Source organism: Hylobates moloch, unplaced genomic scaffold (assembly GCF_009828535.3).
Source record: "Hylobates moloch isolate HMO894 unplaced genomic scaffold, HMol_V3 SCAFFOLD_2, whole genome shotgun sequence".
Lineage (NCBI taxonomy): Eukaryota > Metazoa > Chordata > Mammalia > Primates > Hylobatidae > Hylobates > Hylobates moloch.
In genome coordinates, this window is record NW_026652277.1 from 18,926,602 (window position 1) to 18,953,863 (window position 27,262).

General features: G+C 35.2%; 1 protein-coding gene across 1 annotated transcript in view; it reads left to right on the top strand.

Annotated features, from left to right (window-relative positions):
• MALRD1 (MAM and LDL receptor class A domain containing 1) overlaps window positions 1-27,262 on the top strand; it is a 695,880-nt gene that overhangs the window by 203,902 nt on the left and 464,716 nt on the right. Inside the window, exons 19-20 of the mRNA XM_032166926.2 lie at window positions 3,247-3,334; window positions 25,618-25,794. Coding sequence (XP_032022817.1) covers window positions 3,247-3,334; window positions 25,618-25,794 — 265 coding nt within the window. The remainder of the gene's footprint in view (window positions 1-3,246; window positions 3,335-25,617; window positions 25,795-27,262) is intronic.

Consider the following 27,262-nt stretch of genomic DNA (forward strand, 5'->3'; position numbering starts at 1 on the left):
TTCTTGTTTAGACACATCTTCATTTGTCTTGAATAAACAAATACCTACATGTGCATTGCCATCTCATATGAAAGTGTATGTTTAATTTTATAAGAACCTGCCAAATTAGTTGTATTAATATGGCTGTGCCATTTGGGATTGTCATCAGGAATGCATTGGAGTCCCAGTTGCTCCACATAGAATATGTGCTTTTTATAAATTTTAAACTAAAATTTCTGCCTCAAATGTAATGTATCTTCATATAAAATACATTATATTTGAGACAGAAATTCTTGTTTAAAGTTTATAAATTTATAATATATCTGAAAATACATTATATTTATAAAACATACCAATTTTTAATGTATCTGAAGATACATTATATTAAAAACTGATATGTTATATTGGAATTGGGTAATATTTTACAAATACATGATAGCTAAATTGAAAGTAAGCAGCAGGTTGAATTAATTCCATTTCTCTTATGGGTTAATGGGGCCTAAAACATGTGTTTGTGTGTGAGGACAATCGTTTCTATATCATTTAAAATTTTTGGTCAGTCATTCAGTTTCCTGAATATATAGAAGGTTGAGTTCAGGAAAGTTGCTAGAGCCTCGTTAATGTTTAAGCCTCAAAGTTCCAACGTGGTTGCCAAGGCCAGTCTGTCTTTACATGGAGCAGGCGGCAGCCCCTGCAAAGAACAGCTTGGATGAGCTGGTTTACTTCATAACATTTCCAAGACGATGATAGTTCTAATATAAGTAGAATTGGCCTGTACAGATAAGGCAGGTCATTTAAACTAAACTGGATTTTCACTTCCCCTTTGAGGCACTCCGTAAGGTACCAATGGGACTTAGGAGTAAAATTCGGCTTCCCTAATTTCCAGAATAGCAATACTATCTTACATACAATGTATAATGCTTGTGTTTTGATAATCTTCTATTCGTTCTTGGGGAAAAAAAACACCATAAATGAAAGTGACATTTTCATAATAGAGGCATTTGGGTTTATTCTTTTGGTGGTCATTTTCTTAGGACTAGTATTTTAGAATAATTTACCAAGCTTTTTTGCGAGACCAAGATACAGAGTTAAAGTAGGGTTAAACCTTAACAGTCATAACTTTGTTCCTGAAGTGTGATTATTATCAAAAAGTCTTTTAAAAATGCTTTTCTTAAATATTCAAAAGAGATTGAGACTATCATACAAATGGACAATTTTAGTTTCTCAAATTGTAATTGTTGTTCATTAATTCTCAAGAATGCTAACATTTAGAGGTTAGCAAATTGAAGATATTTTGGTAAAAATTATGATTTAATTATGTATTAGAGCAAACCCAACTGTCTTCTGTCTTGGATTGTTTCTGTCTTCCCGTTGGCTTTGAATGCAGATAGAAACAATATTAAAATACTTCTCATGCAACGTGAAGTAAACTCCAAAAGAAAAATGCCTTGAGCAAATCACATTCTCTAATCTGTTATGGCCCTCTCTGGGTTACAGAATTTTGTCTGAAATTTTCATAAATAGCCAATTTTTTAATTTGTGACTATATAAAGACAGTAAAAAGTCTTGGAACAATTGACTCCAAACACCAGAAAGGAGCTATGAATGTGTATATATCCCTAAAGCTTGTTTACAGCTACTTATATGTACAACAACCTCACTCTCTATGAAGTGGGATGTTAATATCAATTTTCTATTCCTTCTCATTAATAAGATAATGATAATCATGAGGAGTGAGGCCAAGTCACTAGTATTTATTTTTATTTACCCTAGTTTCTTCTTTCTCTTGCTGTTTCTTCTAAGCAATTTGTTAGCATGTTCTGTGTTGTATTGCAGTGGGATTTACATATATTGGTGCAGGACATTTATTAGTGATTAATTTATATTTGTGCCTTTTCCCCAATTGTTCACCCAACTCTGTTTTTAAAAATAAAACAGAATACGTTTTTCTGTAGTATGTTCTTTCAAATTATGTCTGCTAGTTTAGGTTTATTGAAAATAATTTTATGATTTAGGACTAAACATTCTTTACACATTTTTGTTTTCTTTGCCTATAATGCCTTTCACTCATGATGGTGGTAGGGAAAAAGGATTCATTTTTACGTTTGGAGAGACTCATTGTAAAACATCAGGACACTTCCTGTATAACACCATTAAATGTTGTTCAAACAATGTCAGGTGGACTAGTTCTATGCAGAAACATTTCCCAAATTAACTAATTTCCTTAGTAACAAATCAGGGAGAAAATCCTGGTAGACCTCAAGAAAAAGTAGAAAGTTGGGGAAAAGTGTTAAGAGGTTTGAGGTCAGCAATTTGACCTTTTAAAACTTTATTTCTCAAGGAGGATGTCAACAAATAATGTATTTGGTAACACTGAATGAAGGCTAGAGCTTGAAAAGTAAAACTTCAACTCCCACATACAACATCTGTGGGGAAAATGAAATGAAAACATACGTTCATATAAGAATGGGAAAACAATGTATTTTTCTAAGTTTGAGTTTGCTAGAAGTTCTTTATTATTAAATTCTGCTGGAATTCCTAGTAAGCATGCAACACATTTGCATAAGTATTAAAACAATTCATCATGATTAATTCTGTTACAGTAAATCTCAGCCCTAATCACAACCTACCATATGCTACAGTGGTTTGTCTATATGTGGTATCTCATATTTTACTAGGTTTTGGTGGAACTGCAGCTCCTGTAGCAGCACAAATGTCATCTGACTTCACTGTGATTAATGTGGCCCTGAAGGAGATCTAATCACAATTAGCCAATTTCATAGAATGTTACAGAATCACTGTCATGTGAGAAACATTTTAAAGCCCTTAAAACTGTATATCCTAGCAAGCAACTCTGGTAGAAAATCTAGGAAGATGAGGAGGTTTAACTTGGGAAACAGATGACCCAGGGGGATCAGGGGACAATTATTTGCCTTCAAATACTTAAAGGACCAGAAGAGAACAACACAAATCTAGAACTAATGGCTGAAAGTTATAGGGCAGTGGATATCAATCTAATATACTGATCAAAAATGGAAACTCATCAGAAACGCAGTGAGCTGCATGGGTATAATAGGCTCAATGAAGTATGGAGGTTTCTGTTACTAGAAGTATTCAAGGCAAGATGACCACTTATGGAGACTACTGCAAAGTAATTTTTTAATGGCACAGAAGGTTATATTCGGGTAAATTTTAAATTCTCCTTAAATCCATTCCATAACTTAATTTCCTTTACCACATAAACATTTCTTATTTTTATTTTTTTAGTTATTGTTGGAGGCTTCAGTGGGAGATGGCTTCACTGGAGATATTGCGATTGATGATCTGTCATTCATGGACTGCACCCTCTACCCTGGTAAGAGAGAACATTTCAATTTGGGGTTATTTCTAAATCTGTTTACTTGGAAAACTTCCAAGGAAATCAATATTTCATTTCTACAAAGTTTCCAACATGACCTTGCTTTTGTTCTTTTTCTCAAATCTATTAACTCTGGAAAAGATTTTTTTTAGATCCTTGCTAGTAATTAGTTTTAAAGTGTCAAACATAGTCAAGATGTTTGAATCACTTATGTCTATGTCTTATCACATGCAAAATACTAGAAAATCATGTCTGAAGTTAAAATGTAATTCCATTATATTTAAGGAGTTACAATAACCAAAACATTTGCCTTATAATTACATCGCATTGGATGCTTTATTAACGTCTCAGTTTACTCTCAGGAAGCACTTCAAATATTTCTAACAACTGTTGTCAACCGTTTCCTCACTATATTATGGATTTATGTCTATTAAAATGACATAAATGACATATTTTCCAGATATATATCAATTTTCAAACTTGCCCCTAATTCCAGACTCATATACTCACTACCTACTCAACAGCTTAACCTGGGTGTCTAGAAGGCATCTTAAAGATAATGATAGAAAATATCCTAAAATAAACACAACCCAGGCCTTGAATAATGTTATGAGGAGAAACCCATTCTGAGAAGTGCATAGTGATCTAAGAAGACTGGTTATTAAACTAGTGGAGGTTGGCACTCAGACTGAGAGCGCTTAGAGTGCACGACAAGAGGGAACATGATCTCCTCCCTGGAGTGATCAGAGTCTGGGACCCAACAACATTCTCAATTGCTGAAAACTTAACATCCATCCCTGCTCTATCATCTTAGCCTCATTGGTCAGTGGAGCACCAACTCCATCCCAGGCAGAGTCAGGGGATGGGGCTGATTCCAATCTTTTCAGTTGCAGCTATGTGACATAGCTCTGATCCTACCCACCACTCAGCATCCTAACAGGATCGGTTGGTGTCACCACTCTGTGTCATGGTTTTTCACAGAACTCTGGAGACAGCCAAATCCCCTCTTGAAGGCCAGTAAAACAAGAGGCAGAACTGAACAAATTTACCCTTACCTCTCCATGCTTAAAAGTGAATTCCTGATTACCAGTTGCCTCTCAATCCTGTGACTCCTGTATACCTCTCTATCTCAGCAAATGACAGTTTATGTCTAGCTGCTTATTCCATATTAACAAATCTGGTTTATAGTAACAAATTTGGTTTAGTACCCACTCCTCATTGCCCTCACCACTTTACCCGTGGTCTAAGCAACCAGTGTCTATGCATGGATTATTGCAATTGCTTTTTAAATGATCTATCTGGTCCTACCCTTGAGTGCTATATTCTGAAAACAGCAGCCCACATGTTCCTTTTTAAACTTAGATGAGATTAGGCCGTTCTATTGTCAGAACCTTCCTATGACTTTCTATCTCATTCAGAGCAAACCTGAAACTAATGATAGCTTCCAAGGAATAAATGACTAACCCCTTATACCTCCTGAATTCACCTTTCACCAGTGTATATCTCATTCACTTTTCCCTACTACAAAGGCCTCTTAGCTAATACTTGAGCACTTCAGCCAATTTATGGTGTATTAGTCCATTCTCACACTGCTAGTAAAGACATACTCGAGCCTGGGTAATTTATAAAGAAAGGTGATTTAACTGACTCACAGTTCTACGTGGCTGTGAAAGCTTCACAATCACGGCAGAAGGTGTGAAGGAGGAGCAAAGTCACATCTTACATGGCACAGCCAAAGAGAGTGTGTGCAGGGGAACTCCCCTTTATAAAACCATCAAATCTTGTAAGAGTTATTCACTTTCACAAGAACAGTGTAGGAAAGACCTGCCCCGTGATTCAATTACCTCTCAATGGGTCCCTCCCATGACATTTGGGAATTATGGGAGCTATAATTCAAGATGAGATTTGGGTAGGGACGCAGCCAAACCATATCTATGGTTAGGGCTTTTCCATCTGCTTTCCCCTCTTGCTGGAACAGGTTTCCCACAGATGTCTATCTGACTCCCTCGCTTACTTCCTTCTGGTCTCTGCCAGAGTTTCTTCTTCAGGGAAGCCTCTTCTGAGCACAACACACACACAGTTTCTTTCTTATCTGGCATTTTCTATTTCTATTCCTGGTGTTATTTTTCTCCACAATACCTATCACCCTTATAGTTAAATTTCTATTTTCCCCCATAATGATGTTAGTTGCATGGGAGCAGGTGTATCACCTCTTCACTGTTTAATCTCCAATACCTACAACAGTATTTGACACGTACTAGTACTCAACAAATATTTGTTGGATGGATAAGGAGGTAGAGGAATGTCAATAATTTTAGGTGTTTTATATACTCTCATTATATATTTTAGTTGTAGTTTTAATATTATTGCTAAAATATTAAGTATTTCTATGTGCCAGATACTATATGTCAGTCAGCTTTTGTTGAAAGCCAAGTCTCACTAGCTTATGACTACATTTATTTCTTGCTCTGAAGTGTGTGGGTTGGCATAGAGAATAAGAGCAAAGACATAGATAGACCGACAGATAGATGGACAGACTGATAGATCTTAATCATAAATCTGTGTAATTTTACATATCTCTAAGCTATGTATCTCTGTTTCACGTGGTCCTGTCTCTCTGAGACCATGGCTAAAAGACCAAGTCCCTATTTGACACATTTTGTAGAGGATGGAAAAAAAAGCATATTTGAAATTTCAGTTGGAACATGGTATACATCTCATTGTGTCTGTTCATGTTCATTATCCATTGTTCAGATCCTAACAATGGGACAGAGAAGTGTTTTCTACCTACAGGGAGCTCAGCAAGGGTAGGGGAGATAGAAAATCTTTACAAGAAAGAGAGGTGATATGTAGGGACAATATTACAACTGGCCATTCATGCGTATTTTATCTTACTTAATCTTACAATGTTTTAAGAGTCTAGAAGAGTGCCTGGTCCATCACAGGTGAATAGATGTTATATGTGGGGCAGGATTAATGCCTTTATTATACTAATTTTATGGAGGAAATTGAAAAGGAGATAACCTGCTCAAGGGTACGTAGCTGTAAAGTGGCAGAACGCAGTCACTGCTTCTTGGAACCATAATGTTCACCACTAGTAATATAGGGCTCATCAAACACACTAAACCTGAAAGGAAGAGGCTACAATCTCCAATTTACAGATATGAAAAATTAAAGAGCATAAATAGCGTGGATGAGAATAGAAAATTAAGGACTGGATTGTGATTTTACATAAGCTGGTCTGATTTCAATGGTGAGGGCTTTCCCCACATTGCCCCCAAATCTGAGATTAGAGAGAATCACTGTGACTTCAGAGTCAGAAGAGAACAAAAAAAGAACACAGAAAAGAAACATGAGTCACCATTGAAACTATTGTTGCCCTAATTATCTGGCTGAATCCATTCTGTGGCTCACAGTTCCAAGGGGAGGTAAAACAGCTGCTAGAAGCATAGGCAGAGATGGGAAATATCAGTTACTGAGTGTTGGTCCCAATTTTCTGTTTCAAGTTTTGGAAGAAAAATAAAAAAACTTTAAAAACTGTATGAGCTGTGTTTTTTGCATTGGCTTCATAACAAAATAAACTATGGGTCAAAACCACAAGGCTTGTTGAATCCATAGGTTTGATAAACGAATTTGATAAAGGCATCTTGCCATAAGATGAAACAAAAATAAAAATTGGGCTCTACATAAAAAAAAAGTTACTCTTGATGCTTTCCAGTCATTTTTTTTTTTTTCATAGCATCATGTTATCTGAAGTAAGAATCATGCTTGTAACTTCACTAAGGGGCATTGATTTCCTTTTAATATTAACTGATTATTTGTTGATAGCATTTTTCTTCCTTGGCCAATAAAACAAAGCAAAATAAATAAAAACTCAAAGTCACATACACACAAACCAAAATGTTGACCTAATCCCCAAGATGTGGGTTTCTATCTTACCTACAACTTTTATTTTATAGAAAATGACTGAACAGTAGCTTATTTTACTTTTCTTTGGTACTTCAAAATCAACCTTTTCCCCTTATGCCTGCCTTGTAATTTTAATGAAAGCAGTGTTCTCCAGCAACCTGGGCTTGAATTTCCACAGTCGTCTTTGACTGTCTTCTTAAACTTCTTTGGTTGCAAATTCCACTGACTACAACCGCAAGATATTTCTCAGACCTGCTGTTTTTTCCATTACTCTAATTCAAGACAGTGTTGACTTGAATGAAAAAGAAATATTAAATCAAAAATGTTATTAATATTCCCCAATAGTTTTTATGCCCTTAAATTAGTTTATTTTTACTTTGTCTTAAAACATCATCATTTGCTCTTCCAAGTCTTCTCTCTCATACTCTGAGCTATAGCTTTTTTCTAATTTAATTTTCAAATCATTCTCAGTTATGAATTATACCTGATTTGTTTCAATACTTTTGTAATATTGTTAATTTATTTTTCCTACTTTATTAAGATATAATTGGCAAAAGGGTATACAGTCAAGGTGTACAATATGATATTTTGACATGTCTATGTATTATGAAATAGTTACCACAATCAAACTATTAATAATTAACACATTTGTAACCTCATATAGTTACCCATCCTCTGTGTGTGTGTGTGGTAAGAGAACTTGGCCGGGCCCGGTGGCTCGTGCATGTAATCCTAACACTTTGGGAAGCCGAGGTGGGCAGATCACCTGAGGTCAGGAGTTCAACACCAGCCTGGTCAACATGGTGAAATGTCTTCTATACTAAAAATACAAAAGTTGGCTGGGCATGGTGGCACACACTTGTAATCCCAGCTACTTAGGAGGCTGAGGCAGGAGAATTGCTTGAAACTGGGAGGTGGAGGTTGCAGTGAGCCAAGATCATGCTACTGAACTCCAGCCTGGGTGACAGAGCAAGACTCTGTCTCAAAAACAACAACAACAAAAAAAGCACTTAAGATCTACTCTCAGCAAATTTCAACTGTACAATATCTTACTGCTGACTATAGTCACCAGAACTTACTCTTCTGATAACTGAAAATTTGTACCATCTTACCAACGTATCTCCATTTCTTTCATCCCTCAACCTCTGCTAACTACCTCTCTACTCTGTTCTGTGAGTTCAACTTTTAGATTCCTCTTATATGTGCAATCATGCAGTATTTGCTTTCTGTGTCTGTCTTATTTCACTTAGTGTAATAGACATGGCATTATTCTAATTTCATAATGACAGGATTTCTTGATTTTTTTAAAAGCTGCATAATGTTCCATTGTACATATATGTTACATTTTCTTTATCCATTCTTCTATCTCCATACATGTAAGTTGTTTCCCTATTGTGGCTATTGTGAATCATGCTGCAATGAACATGGGAGTTCACTGGAGTCCAGATGTCTCTTTGAAATAGTGATTTTATTGCCCCTGGATATACACCCAGAACTGGGATTGCTGGATCATGTGGATAGTTACATTTTAAATTTTTTGAGCCACCTGCATACTGTTTTTCATAATGGCTGCATCAATTTACATTCCTACCAACAGGTGTAACTGTTCCCTTTTCTCCACATTTTCACCAACACTTGATATCTTTTAACTTTTGATAATAGACATCCTAACAGATGAGAGTTAATATCTCATCGTAGTTTTGATTTGCATTTTCCTGATCATTACTGATAATGAGTGCCTTTTCATATGCCTGTTGTCTATGTCTTCTTTGGAAAAAAATGTCTATTCAGGTATTTTGCCCCTCTTAAAATTGGATTATTTTTTGTTGTTTTTTGTTTTGTTTGTTTTTGCTGTTGAGTTGTGTAAGTTTCTTACGTAGTTTGATGTTAACTTCTTATCTGTTAGATGGTTTGGAAATACTTTCTCTCATTGTGATTTTTGTACATGATGTAAGATAAGAGCCCAATTTCATTTTGCTTTGCATGTGGATATCCATTTATTTAACACCACTTATTGAAGAGATTATTTTTTCCCATTGTGTATTCTTGTCACTTTTTTTTTTATAGATTACTTGACTGTATATGTGTGGGCTTATTTCTGTGCTTTCTATTATGCTCCATTGGTCCATGTTTCTGCTTTTATGCAAGTACCATGCTGTTTTGATTACTACAGCATTGTAATATAATTTGAAATCAGGAAGTATGATGCCATCAGTTTTTTTCTTCTTGTCCAAAATTGCTTTAGCTATTTGGAATCTTTTGTAGTTCTCTATGAATTTTTGTCTTAGAGACAAAGATTTGAGGATCTTAGAGGAAAAGCTTGTAGCTTTTTACCATTGAGTGTGATGTTAACTTTGGGCTTGTACAGGGGTTCGCTTTTACCCACATCCTCCCAATACTTGTTTAAAGGATTTAAGACTGTTAATGTATTGAGGAGCATTTCTTCTATTCCTAATTTGTTTGGAGTTTTTATCATGAAAGGATGTTAAATATTGTCAAATGCCTTTTCTACATTTATTGACCTGATCATAAGATTTTAAGCCTTCATTCTGTTAATGTTATGTATCACATTTATTAATATTCATATGTGTTGAACCATCTTTATGTCCCAGGGATAAATTCCACTTGGTCATAATATATGATCCTTTTACACTGTTGTTGAAATCAGGTTGCTAGTATTTTATTGAGGATTTTTGCATCTATATTCGTCAGTCATATTGGCCGGTAATTTTCTTCCCTTGTAGTCTCCTTTTCTGGCTTGGAATCAGGCTGAATTTTTTTTTTTTTTTTTTTTTTTTTTTTTTGAGATGGAGTCTCGCTCTGTAGCCCAGGCTAGAGTGCAGTGGCGCGATCTTGGCTCACTGCAAGCTCTGCCTCCCAGGGTCATGCCGTTCTCCAGTCTCACCCTCCGGAATAGCTGAGACTACAGGCGCCCGCCACCACGCCCAGCTAATTTTTTGTATTTTTAGTAGAGACGGTGTTTCACTGTGTTAGCCAGGGTGGTCTTGATCTCCTGGCCTCGTTATCCGCCTGCCTCAGCCTGTCAAAGTGCTGGGATTACAGGCGTGAGCCACCGCGCCAAGCCCAGGCTGATCTTAAAAAATGGAAGTGTTTCTTCCTCTTCAGTTTTTGGGAGAGTTTGATAGGGATTATTATGAATTCTTTAAATGTTTGATGGAATTTAGCAGTGAATCCGTCAGGCCCTGGACTTTTCTTTGGTGGGAAATTTTTGGTTAATTATTCAATCTCATTACTCATAATTAATCCGTTTAGATTTTTTTTTATTTCTTATTGATTCCATCTTGGCAGGTTGTATGTTTCTAGGAATTTATCCATTTCTTTAATGCTATTCAATTTCTTGAAGTATAATTGTTCATAGCAGTCTCGTATGATCCTTTGTATTTCTGTGGCATCAGTTGTAATGTCTGTTTCTGATTTTATTTACTTGCGTCTTCTGTTTTTATTATATCTAAAGGGTTGTTAATTTTATCTTTTCAAAAAATTAATTTTCAGTTTCATTGATCTTTTTATTTTTTTTCTTCATTGCCATTATTTTTGCTCTGATCTTTATTAGTTCCTTCTTTCTATTAACTTGGAGCTTAGTTTGTTCTTTTTCACGTTCCTCGAGGTATAAAGATAGAATGTTTATTTGAGATGTTTTTTATTTCTGAATTTTTTTTTATTTTTTAGGTATTTAGTACTATAAACTTTCCTCTTAGAACTGCTATTGCTGTATCTCATAAGTTTTGGTATGTTGTGTCTCCATTTTCATTTATCTCAGATTTTTTATTTCATTTTGATTTCTTCTTTGACCTACTGGTTTTTAAGGAGTGTGTTGTTTTAATTGCCGTGTTTGTGAATTTTCCAACTTTTCCCCTGTCATTGATTTCTAGTTTCATACCATTTTGGTTAGAAAAGATGCTGGATATGACTTCAAACTTCCTGATTTGTTAATGCTCGTTTTGTGGCCTAACATATTATCTATCCTGGAGAATGTTCTGGGTGCTCTTGAGCAGGTGTATTCTGCTGCTGTTGAATGAAATGTTTTGTATATGATTGTTAGGTCAATTTGCTCTAAAGTATCATTTAAGTTCAGTGTTTCTTAATTGATTTTCTGTCTGTATGATCTATCCATTGTTGGAAGTGGGATATCAAAGTCCTTTACTATTAGTGTTTTGCTGTCTCTTTCTCCCCTCAGATTTATTAATATTTGCTATATATTTGGGTTCTCTCATATTGAGTACATGTATATTTATAATTATTATATCCTCTTGATTAATTGCTATATATTTATATAATTACTTTTTTGTCTCTTTTTACCATTTTTTACTTAAAGTATATTTTGTGTTATGTAAGTCTAGCTTCCTGTGCTCTTTTTTGGTTAGCATTTGCATGGAATGTGTTTTTTGTTCCTTCAGTTTTAGTATATCTGTGTCGTCAAAGTGGAAGTGAGACTCTTGTACGCAGCACATTGTTGGATTTTTTTTTTATCCGTTAAGACATTCTTTGTCCTTTTGTTGTAGAATGTAATTCACTTACATTTAAAGTAATTATTAATAGGTAAGGACTTACTATTGCCATTTAAAAATTCCTTTCTATCTGTTTCGTAGATCTTTTGTTTCTTTCTCTCTTGCTATCTTCCATTGTGATTTGATGATTTTCTGTAGTGGTATGCTTTGATTGCTTTCTCTTTACCTTTTGTGTATTTACTGTAGGTTTTTGCTATGTATTTAACACAAGGCTTACAAAAACCAGCTTATAGTTACAACAATTCATTTTAAGCTGATAAAAACTTAATTTTAATTCCATACAAAAATCCTACACATCTTCCTACTGCAACGTTTATGTTTTTAATTTCACAATTTACATCTTTTTATATTTATAATATTTAATAATTCTAAATTCAGAATACAGAATACACACTAGTACTGTAATGATAATATGTAAATCACTTATAACTCTAAATACTAAAAGATAAATGTTATTAAAAATAACTATAGCATCAGTAATTTGTTAATGGATATGCAGTATGTAAATACATTCTTATTTTTAATCTAATCCATTAGGCAAAATTAATTACATTTCCATTAGGAACTTAGCCATAGTTCTTTGCATAGCTGTAAAATGATGTTGTCATTTTACATTGTTGTCTATTACCTGAGGAGACCACGGTGAGGAATGATGACAAAGTTAAAGATATTTCCTTATATCTTGAATCAGATCTTCAGATTAGATTAGGAACTGCTCTGAGACATTTATAATAAAAAGTGTGTATCTCAAAGGAAGTATTTGCTTTTCATTATTCTTTCTGTCCTTCATTAGAAGGGCCAGAAGTATATTTTCTTCAGCTGAACACATATGACAGGAATTTTCTTTCTTGCACCAAGGATTAATGGTGAGATAGCTGGTTTATTTAGAAAAACAAAACATCGACTACATCACAAAATACTGTCTGCAAATGGAAAAATAATTTATGCGCTCTTTATTCTCTTTTAAACTTTCAGATTTCAGCATGCACATTAGAATTGTTACTAAAATTATTAGTTATTAGAATGTAAGTATTATATGAATATCCATTTTTACATTATTAGTAGTATTTTATTTTCCCCAGGATAACTGTTACTAAAGCAGTGGCACATTGTACAACTGATGATGCCTTCAGATTGATAAAATACGGTGACTATTTTAAGGATGCTTAACATGATTTTTATGATGTCCTCCCCCATCCCTCACACATTAAATGTGTTGTTTTCTTGTTGTTGAACTGGGTTGATTACATTTTTGGCATCCCTTCTCATTAGCCTCAATGTCTCACCAGCTTTATTTACAGATGGTGTTTAAGTCTTCCTTTATTCTGCAGAGATGAATGTTCGTTTCAGTGTGAATCAAAAAGCAAGGGGAACAATGCAAATACTATTGGCTTTACTTTTAAGATATCACCTGCAGCTTTTCATCTTCTAATATGCTGTTTGTCTCAGAATAATATTTGTCTCAGAATAATAAACTACATGAAAGCACTGTGTTTTGAAATATGACTTTCTTTTGTATTATTCTAAAGGAGGTGTAGACTCAGAAGAAAATACCAGATTATTGGAAAGTTTTGCAGTTTGATGTAAGATTTCAGGGGAAAAATAAACAAATTTGAGCCTTGGTGATTGCAATCTTAAATATTCTGGTTTTAGCTTCTTTGGTATAGTCTGTAAAGTGATTTAGCATATATACAGGAAAGAAAAATTTGGCCAAAGTCTGCAGTATGTTCAATTAACAGTTTTATTGTGTTCTTAGAAAATAAAATTTAACAAATTATTCACTTAACTTATTTTAAAGTTAAAACTTCTACATTGTCTTACATTCTCTCTTAATTGAGAGAAATGCTAAATGTTAAACATGGAGAAGTTTGTCTAAATGATTAGTTCACAGCTTGGAAATTTTCCATCTGCTACTTCAGTCATTTGTAGTCGCATTCAAATATAGTAGAATACCTGTAAATATGGAGAATGTCATTGAATCTTTGTTATAAAGCAAAAGTATTTCAAAAATTGCTGATTGGCTACCGGAGACAGAAAAAAAAACTGCATAGTTTGTGGCAAACAGCTATAACATAGTTGTTATAATAATATCCAAAGAATAGCTATGCTTTCATAAAACCTTTTCACCTAGAAAGTGTATCTAACACAGACACTTCAATAAAATCATACTAAACATAGTTCTTTCAGCTTGTGAGTATAACTCCAAGTTATTGTACTAAGTAAAATAGAAGAAATGTATGATATTCCCCAAAAGCTGTAGATAAACATTTTAAATTTTCTAAAGAGACTGTTTAAGATTCAAGTACGCTTTTAGATTTTTATGTTAAATATATTTCTTAACTCAAAAAGTCACAGGGAAAACATATGCATTGTTATCTACAGATAGATATAAAGTACAATGATTCATATTAGTCAAGCAATTCATTAATCATATGTCTAAAGTTGGTAATAATTTATCAAGGACTAGAGATGTTAAAATGTTGGTTTCATTTGCTTAATTATCAATGTGGGAATGGGTGTAGGGAGGGAAGTCTAGTATAAAACAACTTGGAAGATCTGTTTTACCAGAGAGAATATATTAGTGTGGCCTGAAGTTTATCATATTTGTTACAGTGAATTCACAGAGCGAGGAGTTAGATCACTGAGTCCATTTGGAGCCTGAGACACCTACTTATGAAATCTTCCACATGACAGATGTGCAGGTAGTTTGGTTCCCCTGTGGCTCAGGGATGTGGAAGAAGATCAGATCAAATCAAATCAGACTAATCTCTGCTTCTTAGTGAGTGCAAACTTCAGTCATATGCATTTCATCTTTTCAATTTTTGTTTCATCTGCGAAGCTTTTAGTGTTCTTTGTTTAAAGAGACTTAAATCTATCATTGCTACCAACTTTAGCCTTATTCTAAGCAATTATAGGCCAACAAAACCCTATAAGCTTTGTAATGAGTTGAACATTTGCCCCATTCCACAATTCATATATTGAAACCTTAATACCCATTGAGATGGTATTTGGAAGTGGGGCCTTTGAGAGGTAATTTGGAGTAGATTAGGTCATGAGGATGGGGTTCTTTTGATGGGATTAGTGCTCTTACAAAAAGAGGATGAGACAGGAGCTCTCGTGCACTCAATCGCTCTCTTGCTCTCTCTTTCCATATACTGCGTAGTCATTTCTAGCATCACCTGAGTTAAGAGTGTGATACTTTAGAAAATACTCTTCTAATTATTTGCAAAGTTAAATGAGTTGACCTCATGTCCCTTAGAGGAAAGTCTAAACAATGTGTGAGGACCAGAGAGTCCGTCAGGAATCTTGCAGTCCTTGTCATGCCTCAGTAACATGTGAAGAATTGGCCTGACCATGTTTCTGGATTCTGTTTAACTTCCACATCACAGAATCTGTGAAATCAGTTGCAACTGCATCTTCCCAGTTACAACCACCACCAATTGCAAAGTTCAGTTCCAGAAGAAGAAACGCTTTTCTCATTTAGCTCTTTTAGTGCTCTTCTCTTCAATGCAAGACATTGGACTTACTTGGTTTGTAAAATTTCCTCATTCTGGTGGAGTAATAAATAAGGAAGTAATGAGAATAGGACTAAGAATTATAAACTCTTACAATGTTTTTGCTTAGAGTAGTTGTCCTTTTACTTATTCTCTGAAACCTTTTTAAGATAAAAATGAATTGTACTTTTCCTGTACTTTTCCTCAGTTATGAACTCATTGGTCTCTCTTTGAAGTCATCCAACTCATGTCCATGATTTCTCTCTAATGATCATTCTCTAGTTAAGTTGAAATCAGAACTAAAGATGCAGTTCAGACTGCTGGTTTTGCTGAGCGCGGTGGCTCAAGCCTGTAATCCCAGGACTTTGGGAGGCCGAGGCGAGTGGATCACCTGAGGTCAGGAGTTCGAGACCAGCCTGGCCAACATTGTGAAACCCGGTCTCTACTGAAAATACAAAAAAAATTAGATGGGCATGGTGGTAGGTGCATGTAATCCCAGCTACTCAGGAGGCTTAGGCACAAGAATCGCTTGAACTGGGAGGCAGAAGTTGCAGTGATTCGAGATCGCGCCGCAGTACTCCAGCCTGGGCGACAGTGAGACTATCTCTGTCTCTCTCTCTCTCTCTCTCTGTCTCACATACACACACACACACACACACACACACACACACACCAAACAGACTGCTGGTTTTAGTAGTATGGAAGACCAGATGACCTAATAACTGTGACACTATTTATTCCTAGAAATGTCGACTATAACATAACATGCATTGATTTAAATGTCAAGCTGAGCTTAAAAAGGGGAAATCTCCAGGTGAGAGAAAAAAAGAGAGATTATTGAGAAATAGAACAGAAAGATAAAGCAAATGCCAGAGTTAGGGAGTAAGAGCATATGGGATGGACAAGATGCAGAAAAAGGAGAGAGGAGAGCCAGAAGTGAGTCAATTGCAAAAGAACCACTATTAGGCTGATGACTGACTTCTCAACAGCAAGAACAGAAGTCGGAGGACAGATATAATTTTCAGAGATCTGAAAATATTAATTGTTAGCTTAAAGCAAAGCAAAACTTTTTCAGGAAAGAGGGTTAAGATGGCATTCAAAGGATAACACACACACACACACACACACACACACACACACACACACACAAATATTTCACTGCACCAGATTCTGCAGTTCAGACAAATGAACTATGTAAATGTGAATCTCAGAAAGACACAAAATGAGCTCAACCAGGGATGTGATGAAAAATGGCAAACACATGGATAAACCTAAATATACAAATGGACGGCAAGCACATAATGCATCTTGAATGTTTATATACTGCTGGGAAGTATAGAATTACTTTCGTAACTCGTTTGGCATTATCTCCTAAAGTTGAAATTGTACCTACCCCGTGACCAAGCAATTCCATTTCTAGATACATAAGGAGAAATGTACAAAATGAGAAAACAATACCTTAGAAGAATCAACCCCCAAATCATTAATGGTAGAATGGCTAACTACAATATATTTCCATATAATTAAATATTAGACAGCATTCAGAATTACTGAATTACAATATACACATTAACCTTAATGAATTAAAGTACTATCTTGAGGAAAATATCACATTGCATTGGTTAAAATCTCTAATCGTTATAATCTCTGTTGCTGATACAGAGAAAGCTTCCGTTCATCTAAAGTTCAAAACCCAAATACCATTTTATTTAAAAAGGACCTCCCTGATGTTTACTATATTCTGTCACTATTATTAGAATTTAAGAATGTTAGGCCGGGTATGGTGGCTCATGCCTGTAATCCCAGCACTTTGGGAGGCCGAGGCGGGCAGATCACGAGGTCGGGAGATTAAGACCATCCTGGCCAACACGGTGAAACCCACGTCTCTACCAAAAACACAAAAAAATAGCCAGGTGTGGTGGCACACGCCTGTAGTCCCAGCTACTTGGGAGGCTGAGGCAGGGGAATCACTTGAACCCGGGAGGTGGAGGTTGCAGTGAGCCAAGATCTCACCACTGTACTCCATCCTGGGCAACAGAGCGAGATTCTGTCTCAAAAAAAAAAAAAAAAAAAAAAAAAAAAAAAAAGTTAACTCATTTAATCACATAACAACCTAATGAAATACAAACTGTGAGAGGATATTTGGTGCACCTGCAAATGAGGAAAATCAGAAAAACAAATAAATGAAAAATAATTCAGTATACTACTCACCTTGAAAGATGAGCAATGAGAGGTTAGAATCAGCAAGAAAAACACTGGAGGCTTCAAAACTATCAGGAAATTGACATTTCATAAACTGACTGGTAGGTTCATATCTTTTATTCTTTAAAGCAGGCATATATGTTACTCATTTTTATACAAGTATAATAAAAATTTATACATTTCATAATAAAATGTAAATAAGTGAGAAAAGTTTGTGCTGCTCAATAGACTAATAGATCAAAACTGGCTATTTATATAAATTAGATTATAATCATAGATAATATACAATAAAGTCTAAAGTAAAGACTTAAATGTGTAAACCACAACTATCAAAATTTAAAAATTGTAGAAACATCTCGAATATTAGAGAAAAAATTTTAGAGAAACTTTAAGGCATTAACAATAAAAGAAGTGATTGATAAATTAAAGGTCATTAAATGTTTTTTTATTTTGAAGGATATCATACAAAACAAAAAGACATTTCACAGACTAGGAGAATATATTTGTCATAAAGATAAATAAGAGGATTAGAATGGAGTATGTGGAATATACACCTGTAAATAAGAAAACTATAATCCAATTGGAAAAGGAATAGGAGATATGAACCATCAGTTATAAGCCAGAGCAAAATACCAAAGTGGCCCTTTAAAAATATGTATTTAAAAATATTTCATTTTAAATTTTATCTTTTATTTCTATTATATTTTAACTTCTGGGATACATGTGCAGAACGTGCAGGTTTGTTACATAGGTATACATGTGCCATGGTGGTTTGCTGCACCCACCAACCTGTCATCTAGGTTTTAAGCCCTGCATGTATTAGGTATTTGTCCTAATGCTATCCCTCCCCTTGCCCTCCACCCACCACAGGCTCTGGTGTGTGATATTCTCCTTCTTGTGTCCATGTGTTCTTATTGTTCAACTCCCACTGTGAGTGAGAACATGTGATGTTTGGTTTTCCATTCCTGAGTTAGTTTGCTGAGAATGATGGTTTCCAGTTTCATCCATGTCCCTACAAAAGACATGAACTCATCATTTTTTATGGCTGCATAGTATTCCATGGTGTATATATGCCACATATTCTTTATCCAGTCTATCATTGATGGACATTTGGATTGGTTCCAAGTCTTTGCTATTGTAAATAGTGCTGCAGTAAACATACATTTGCATGTATCTTTATAGTAGAATAATTTATAATCCTTTGGGTATATATCCAGTATTGGGATTACTGGGTCAAATAGTATTTATGGTTCTAAATCCTTGAGGAATCACCACACTGTCTTCCACATTGGTTAAACTAATTTACACTCCTACCCAAAGTATTTCTTGATGTAAAAATTACATAATTTTTACAATCGCAATAATTTTCATTATTTCTGTAATTAGGAAAATACAAATTAAAATGTCAAATATCAAATGCAAGGATGTGGAGCAGCAGGAATTCATGTTCATTGCTGGTAGAAATACTAAATTATATAGCTGCTTTGAAAAAGGTTTGATATTTTCTTCTAGAATTAAACAGTCTTACCACGTCATCCAGCAATCAAGTGCTTTAGTATTTACCCAAATGAGTATATTCACACAAAAAACCTGGACATAGATAGGTGTTTATAGCAGCTTTATTCACAATTGCTAAAACTTGGAAGCAACCAAGATGTCCTTCAGTAGATAAATAGGTAATAAACTGGATCACATCCAGAGAAAAATATTATTCAGTGCTAAATAAATGAGCTGTCAAGCTGAGATATGAAGGAAATTTACCTGCCTATTACTAAGCAAAAGAAGCCAGTATGAAAAGGCTACATACCCTATGATTCTGACAATATGATGTTCTGGAAAAAAGCAAAACTATGGAGATAGTAAAAACATTAGTGTTTGCCATTGTTTAGGGGAGAGGGTAGGATGCATAGATGGAAGATTTTTAGAGCAGTGAAACTAGTCTGCATGATACTGTAATTGCTGATCTAAGTGCTGACAGGAATAGGGTGTCAGATTTGGGGTTGATAAGAAGAAAAAGATATGACAATGTCCAACAAGCATATGAAAAGATGCTCAACATGAGCAAATAAGGAAAATGGAAATCAAAACCACAATGAGACATCACCTCATACCCATTAGGATGGCTACTATCCAAATAATAAAAAATAGCATTAGTGAGAATATAGAGAGATCAGAATTCTTGTGCATTCTTGGTGGGACTGTAAAGTGGTTTAGCCATTATGGAAAGCAGTATGACCATTCCTCAAAAAATTGAAAATAGAATTATCCTATGATGTAGCAATGCTACTTTCAGATACATATCCAAAATAATTCAAAGCAGAACCTTGAGATTTTTGCCTCCCCTTGTTCGTTGCTACATTATTCACAATAGCTAAGAGGTGGAAGAACCCAAATGTCTATTAACAGATGATTGGATAAAGAAAATGTGGCATATACATACAATGGAATATTATGCAGCCTTAAGGGGGAAGGAAATCCCATCACATGCTACCACATAGATGTTGTGGACTGAATGTATTTTCCCAAAATTTATATGTTGACATTCCAACCCCCAACATGATGGTATTTGTATGTGGGATAATTAGGTCAGGAGAGTAAAGCTTTCATGGGTGGAATCAATGCGTTTATAAAAAGATAGGAGAGAGCTTGCTTTTTCTCTCCCTCTTCTCTACCATGTGAGGATACGAGGAGAAAATGGCCATCAGCAAACCAGGAAGTGGGCCAGACACCACTTCTGCTGGCACCTTGAGCTTGCACTTCCCAGCCTTCAGAACTAAGATAAATAAATGGCTGTTTAAGACACTCAGTGTGTAATGTGTTATAGCCGCCTGAACTAAGACAGTGGATTAACCTCAAGGACATCATGCTAAGCTAAATACGCCAGTCACAAAAGTACAACCATTGGAGGACTGAACTCATATGAAGTATTTATGGTAGTCAATATCATAGAAACAAATGTAGAAAGGTGCTTGCCGAGAGCTGGGGGGAGGGAGGAAGGAAGGAGAACAAGTGTTTAGTGGATATAGTTTCTGTTTTTTGAGATTAAAAAAAGCGCTAAAGATCTGTTGTACAACAATGTGAATAGCCTTAATACTATTTACCACAATAAAAAAAACAGAAAACAAACAGTAGAAAATACAAATTGGTACAAACTAGTATTTGGATAAGGGTCCCTCTGAAGGCATTAGTGAAGGGGTAGAAAGAGGAAGAATGAGGTCTGAGCTTTATAGAAAGGTTTTTTCTTTCTATTTTTTCTTCCTCATTTGTTTGTTAGTATAATGATCTGAAACAATGCTATAATAACAATTTATTTAGTCTTAGTGGTGGAGTCATGTATCTATTATATAATTTTCTTAATTTATATGAATGTTTAAAATTATAATTAAAGTCATTTTTTTAAAGAAAAGATGTAATTGAATCTGAAGCAGTTCAGTTGATGTCTTCTTTCCTCAAATGCAAAGTTATTGACACTCAATTTGCTGGGCTTCTGTCCTGCCCTAAAATGCTCTTCTCTTGAAGGAAGAATAACAAAATCAGAAATCGGCCGGGTGCGGTGGCTCATGCCTGTAATCCCAGCACTTTGGGAGGCTGAGACAGGCAGATCACGAGGTCGGGAGATCGAGCCCATCCTGGCTAACACGGTGAAACCCCGTCTCTACTAAAAATACAAAAAAATTAGCCAGGCGTGGTGGCAGGCACGTGTAGTCCCAGCTACTTGGGAGGCTGAGGCAGGAGAATGGGGTGAACCTGGGAGGCGGAGCTTGCATTGAGCAGAGATTCCACCACCGCACTCCAGCCTGGTTGACAGAGTGCAACTCTGTCTCAAAAAATAAAAATAAAAATAAAATAAAAAAGAAATAAAATCAGAAATCAGTAAATCCTAGGTATTTGTGACTAGAAGTGTATTATCGAGCAAGTTTAAAGTAGTACAGTCAGTGAAGAACATCATATATGTGTTTCCATTTAGCTGTTTATTGAAGTTTCTGTGTATTAAGGCAAGATGATTAACTGTAAATCTCTATTTCCATAAATATACACAATATACATCAATGTAAAGGATAGGAAAACGTGTCATCCACTGTTTTTTAAGACTTTTATTGTTCTAGTAATGTGTATTTACCCTGAGCTTGGAACACAAATGTACCCATTCTCTCTTGAAATTAACGCATTTCAAAATAGAGCATAGACCATTTTTCTCGGTGCAAATGACAGTCATCTCTGTGGAACTGAAATCTTTGTCTTAAACTAAAACCTTATTATCTAAATATGGAACAATCCAGCTTGGATGCGCATGTGCTAAAGTGAAAGAACTCGACATCCTGCTTTGGTTAAAGGCAAACTTTCATTGAAACTTTGACAAAATACGTCATTTTCCAGATGACGTTTTTGATATAGGACATACAAATAAAAAGTTTACATGCATTTTCTAATGCATTTTAATTATATATGTTTTCAGTAAAATTATGTAAGTGAATTATGCTCTGAAATGTCACAACAAATTTAGCAATCAAATTAGAAGATTATTTTTAAGACTTTGTATTTAAACATTTTAAAGGATGATTTTCAAAGAAATTTGTTCCATATATTCCACTGAAACATATAAAATATCCATCAACCTGGCCATTGAATGTTTTGCGGTTCGGTTCTCAGCAAATTCCCTCAGAAGTGATTTTTATAATTTCATTATAGATTTATTTGAAAATAATTTTTCATCAAGGCTAGCGAATTTTTCTTTCTCTGATTCAAACTCTGTCCTTCAAGATCTTCAAAGTCATCAGCATTCAAAAATGATAATATGATTCTCTTTTTAATTTTTTTTCACATTTTATTATAACGTTGGATGCATCAGATTTCTATGGAAGGTAATAACTTTCACCTCTAATTGGGTTCTTATTTTTGTTCAATGACTTAGATGTGAGTATATCCAACTGGATATGAGATAAAGTTTCCAACCTGTTAGGATCTCCTTTTTTTGTGTTGTTGTCATTGGCTTTCTATTTTAGGATAGAAAATATTTATTTTTACATTTATTTTATTTTGATGGTTTGATTTTTTATTTTTAGTTTCGGTTGGGGGTGGGAAGGTGGAACCTTACTCTGTCACCCACACCAGAGTGCAGTGGTGTGATCTCGGCTCACTGCAGCCTCAACCTCCGCAACTGAAGTGATTTTCCCACCTCAGCCTCCCGTGTAGTTGGAACTACAGGTGTGGGCCACCATGCCCAGCTAATTTTTGTAGTTTTTATTTTTGTAGAGATGAGGTTTCACCATGTTGCCCAGGCTAGTCTCAAAATCCTGAGCTCAAGTGATCCACCTGCCTTAGCCTCCCAAAGTGCTGGGATTATAGGTGGAGTCACCACACCTGGTGAGAAAATATTTCTTATCCCTAAAAACTGACTCCTTCTCTTCTATATTTTATATATCTCATCTTGGGGAATAGAATACTCATTTACTTAACAATCCATTAATCATTTCAAACTCATCCCTATGGGATCAGAGTACTATTTCCTTGGTCTTAGTCTCTCATGTAGACTGAGCTCTATCTAGTAGCCTAGTATTCCTGGTCTCTCTTCATCCTCTTATTCATTCCTTCCCAGAGGAAGGAAGAGCAAAATGGATTGGTGAGTTTTCAAGAAGAATCTGTGTATGCATGCCTGGTCCCTCACCTCCTCTTTTCTTTTTAGTGTTTACTAGTTGAGGAAATATGAAATCTGGTCAACTCTTCCTTGCTATACTTTCACACAGGGTAGCCTGGAAGACATAGTTCGGGGTCTTATTTCTGGGTTTCACATTTTAGAAGACCACTTGTCTACAGAAATAGGAAATTTTCTTCAGGATTAGCTATATCAATAAAAAGTTGATATTTTGATCTGTCTACAATCTTAGGTCTTAATTGCCTCTGTACTTGAGCTAAGAAATAAACTACCAGTTACTGGACTTTCCCCAGATTCCCAACAGCATGTAAATCCCCAGTCCTCCAGATACTGGACGTTTAATATTGCTCAGATTTTTGCTCTTTCCTTTAAACCATCTCTGCTTTGGTTTATTAGTTGACTGGATTAAAGAAAGAGGTTAACTGTTCTATTATTTTGTTCCAATGTTAGAGCAACCTACAATTCATGCTTCCCACTGATGCCAAAAAGTACATCTTGAAGCAGACATTTTATATCTTGTTATTTCTTCACATTTTTGTGTGTTTATTTCAGACTCCTAAGTTGATTTCAGCTGGCTCTTTATGGTAACTGTCTACTCTCCAGTTCCATATCTAATGAGTCAATCAGATGCATGCTTATCATATCACAAGATATTATCATGTTAAACTCTCACAGTATTTAAAATAAAAAAACAGTTTAATGTATTTCCATGCATTCACACAAGTTTTTTCTCATTGCCCGTAAAGACCTTGTATTCTTTTTCACCTAGCAAGATGAGCTCATCAACCTTTGAAAGTCAGTTTAAGCATCAGCTTGCCAAGGCATCTTTTTGACTCCCATCTGATAAATGGTTTTCCTCTGTTTTCTTTCAATACACTGTGTAATCTTCCATTTGATATTTTATTCATTCATCCACTCTGGTATTCATTCATCCACCCGTCCATCCATCCATCCATCCATCCATCCATTTATTCACTTGTCAATATTAGCATACCTACCATATACCATGGTCTGTGAATTTTTCTATGGATGCAGGGATGAAAGATGCCATTCTTGCTTCCCTGGCGTTATATCTTTACCATAAATTTATCCCAAATACCTATAATGAAAGATATATCTGACTGCCTTGTCCACTAGATGTAAACGATTTAATGGCAGAGATGGCATATTTGACTTGTGTTCTGTGCAGGAAATGCGCGAGGAGAGAAGGAAAGGCACACACACGATACCTTTAAGGGTAAACAAGCTTTATCCCAGGTAAATAGCAATGCAGATATAATCAAATGATATAATAAGCAAATTAACATAAGCAAATTGTTATTATAAGCAAATAATATAATAAGCAAATCGCAATGGGAAGGGGAGAAAGGAAAAGATATATACATATTTACACTCACCAGACTATGGAGGATTCACCATCAAACTGGGAAGCAACAGCCTGGGCTCCAGAGTTGGACACTGCACTCACCAGACAATGGAGGATTCACCACCAGGCCTGGAAGCAGTGGCCTAGGCTCGAGAGTTGGCCACTAGTCCATGCACAGAGGAGGAGAGGTCTCATGAAGCTTCGGCGCAGTCTGGGACCCTAGCTCTTTTTGTAATGAGTTGTTTGGCATGAGGTCCAGTCACAAGGGTCCTTTGAGACTAGGCCCAAGGAACACAAAAAGGTTGACTTATTTTTGTGATTGTCTGTTGTTTTTCAATAACTAACGTATAGGAATAGATTGAAATAGGGATTTCTTCTAAACAATGCTGGATGAAAGCCTGAAGGGGCTCACACAATCCGTTCTGGGACTTGGTGATCATTCTTTGTGTCCATGTTCAATTTAGTTCAGGTTTAATATTTAACTTTTTCTCCACAGCTTGGATTCCCTGCCTCTACCACGTGTATGGCACAGACATGTTATCAATACACGTTTATTGAATAACTAATAAATCCGTCAACATCTATAAATGTCTTCCATCCCCAGTAATTTCAGAAATTGTAATCTTGTACAGAATTTCTAGATGAGGATTTCTGGTTTGACTCTTTCCTGAAACCTTGAATTTTACATAAGTGAAAATATGTTAAACAAAGATGAGGAGATGTTAGATTTATTGTAGCAGTGGAAGAACCAAGGTTATTTACCTAGTAAATTAGAAAGTTATTTAGATCTTTCCTCTGGCTCTTAATTCCAGAATCTGAAACTCTCTTGGTTCCTGCTGATTCTCTAAGCCCTGGCCTTGGGCCTCCCATTTATTTGGTGAGCTCTGAATAGCTTTCCAGTAATTTCCATCTCTACCTTTATAATTTTTCATGATCAAAGATGTTTAGTTATTTACTGTTACTAAAAACAAGAACCTCAATTTTATTTTAGCAGAGTAGTTGATACTACCCACTGTTCTCTATGATATTGTGAGACATATTTAGAAGGCTTCATTGTGTAAAATCTTTAAAGAAGTAGAAAACCAGAAAACCTGCTAAATAATGCCTGTATATTATTTCTTATCAAGGTAATTTGCCAGCAGACCTCCCAACTCCACCAGAAACCTCAGTTCCTGTAACATTACCTCCACACAACTGCACAGATAATGAATTTGTCTGCAGGTCTGATGGTCACTGCATCGAAAAAATGCAGAAATGTGATTTTAAATATGACTGCCCTGACAAATCAGATGAAGCATCCTGTGGTAGGTGGATTCTTAAAATTTGTTTAAATATTGCTGCAAAATAGATAAGAAAATATAATTGTAATCTCTAAGTAGCACAGCGTAGTATCATAGTTAGATATTTTCAACATAAGTTAGAGCAACTTCTAAATGTAACAGTTATTCATACAGAAAATTGTAATGGAAGAATCAGAATTCATTTTCTACCAGGCCCAGTAAGAAGTAAGTGTCTTTAGATTAATGTTTTGGATTCAAAACTATCATTTTCACAAACTTTACTTGACTCTGGGAGCAGCATTTAGTAGCTCTTTCCATCCATTCCGTTTGATCTGTACTCCTCACACTATAAAATAGGGAATGTTTAGGGAGGTAGCTTTATAGTACTGTCAAATTAATTCATTCAAATTTTGCCGTTGCCAAAACCCACATACAACATTAGTACTATTAAAATATGCAGAGTTCATGAGAAAACCTATCTTAATGCAAATGAGACCTTTATCCCCTGTGTCCTGATTTCTACCTGCCAATTCAGTGGTACCTGCCAACTCAATGGCTTCTCCTAAACGGATCAAAGACAAACTATTTAATTTAAAAGTGGACTTCTCAGCCAAAGATATAGTCTGAGAGGAGAAAAATTAACCTGTGTCTGAATGAGCAAAGCACAAGATCAGAAGGGTAAACACTTTGTAATATCTTTCCCTTCCCTGTTCCTCATGGAGTAGCCTGTGAATTGACTGTAGCATCATATTTCTCAAGTGTCTTGATAATATTAAGGGCTTAGAACAGAGAGATAACACAGAAAGAGTAGTGAAACTCTTGTTTTATGTCAACCTTGTGAAGAAATTCTAGGACTTAAGAAATCCAATGAGGTTCATATTTATTCTTTTAACCTAGAAAAAAATGTTTTTTAATGTACAAATACATCACCAATTAACTATCTAATCTAGACTAAAAAAGTCGTAAAATCAAAGCTGACTCACTTCGTGCATAAGATGAGACAGTAATTAACTCAAGCTAACCAGGGATTTATATCATGCATCACAGATGGAAAATAATACAATGGAAGGTGTGGTGGTGTTCAGACTTGCTCATCGGAAGGCGTTTGAATCCCCTTATGATCTTATATAAGTTGTAGTGTTTGTGAGAGTTTATACAAACCTAATTAATTACACATAATGAGTATCTTTAGGGAATACTGAATTTCCTCTAAGTTCGACTTTGCCATTTTAGTAATGTCATTTATGATTAGAGGGGAAGTTTTGATATATTCTTTAAATGTCCTAAATGAATGCCTACTATTAAGTTAGTCTTACTCAAATAGTTTTTATAATTTTGAACAAATATAAATGATTATTACCATTTTATTTATGAATAAACTGAGATATTGTCTCTTCCACCCTTTTGTAAGATAAAATAGTATGACAAATCTGCTTGTAAACTTTACAGATTTTCTAATTGATTTTGAAAATTGTGATAAAAACACATAACA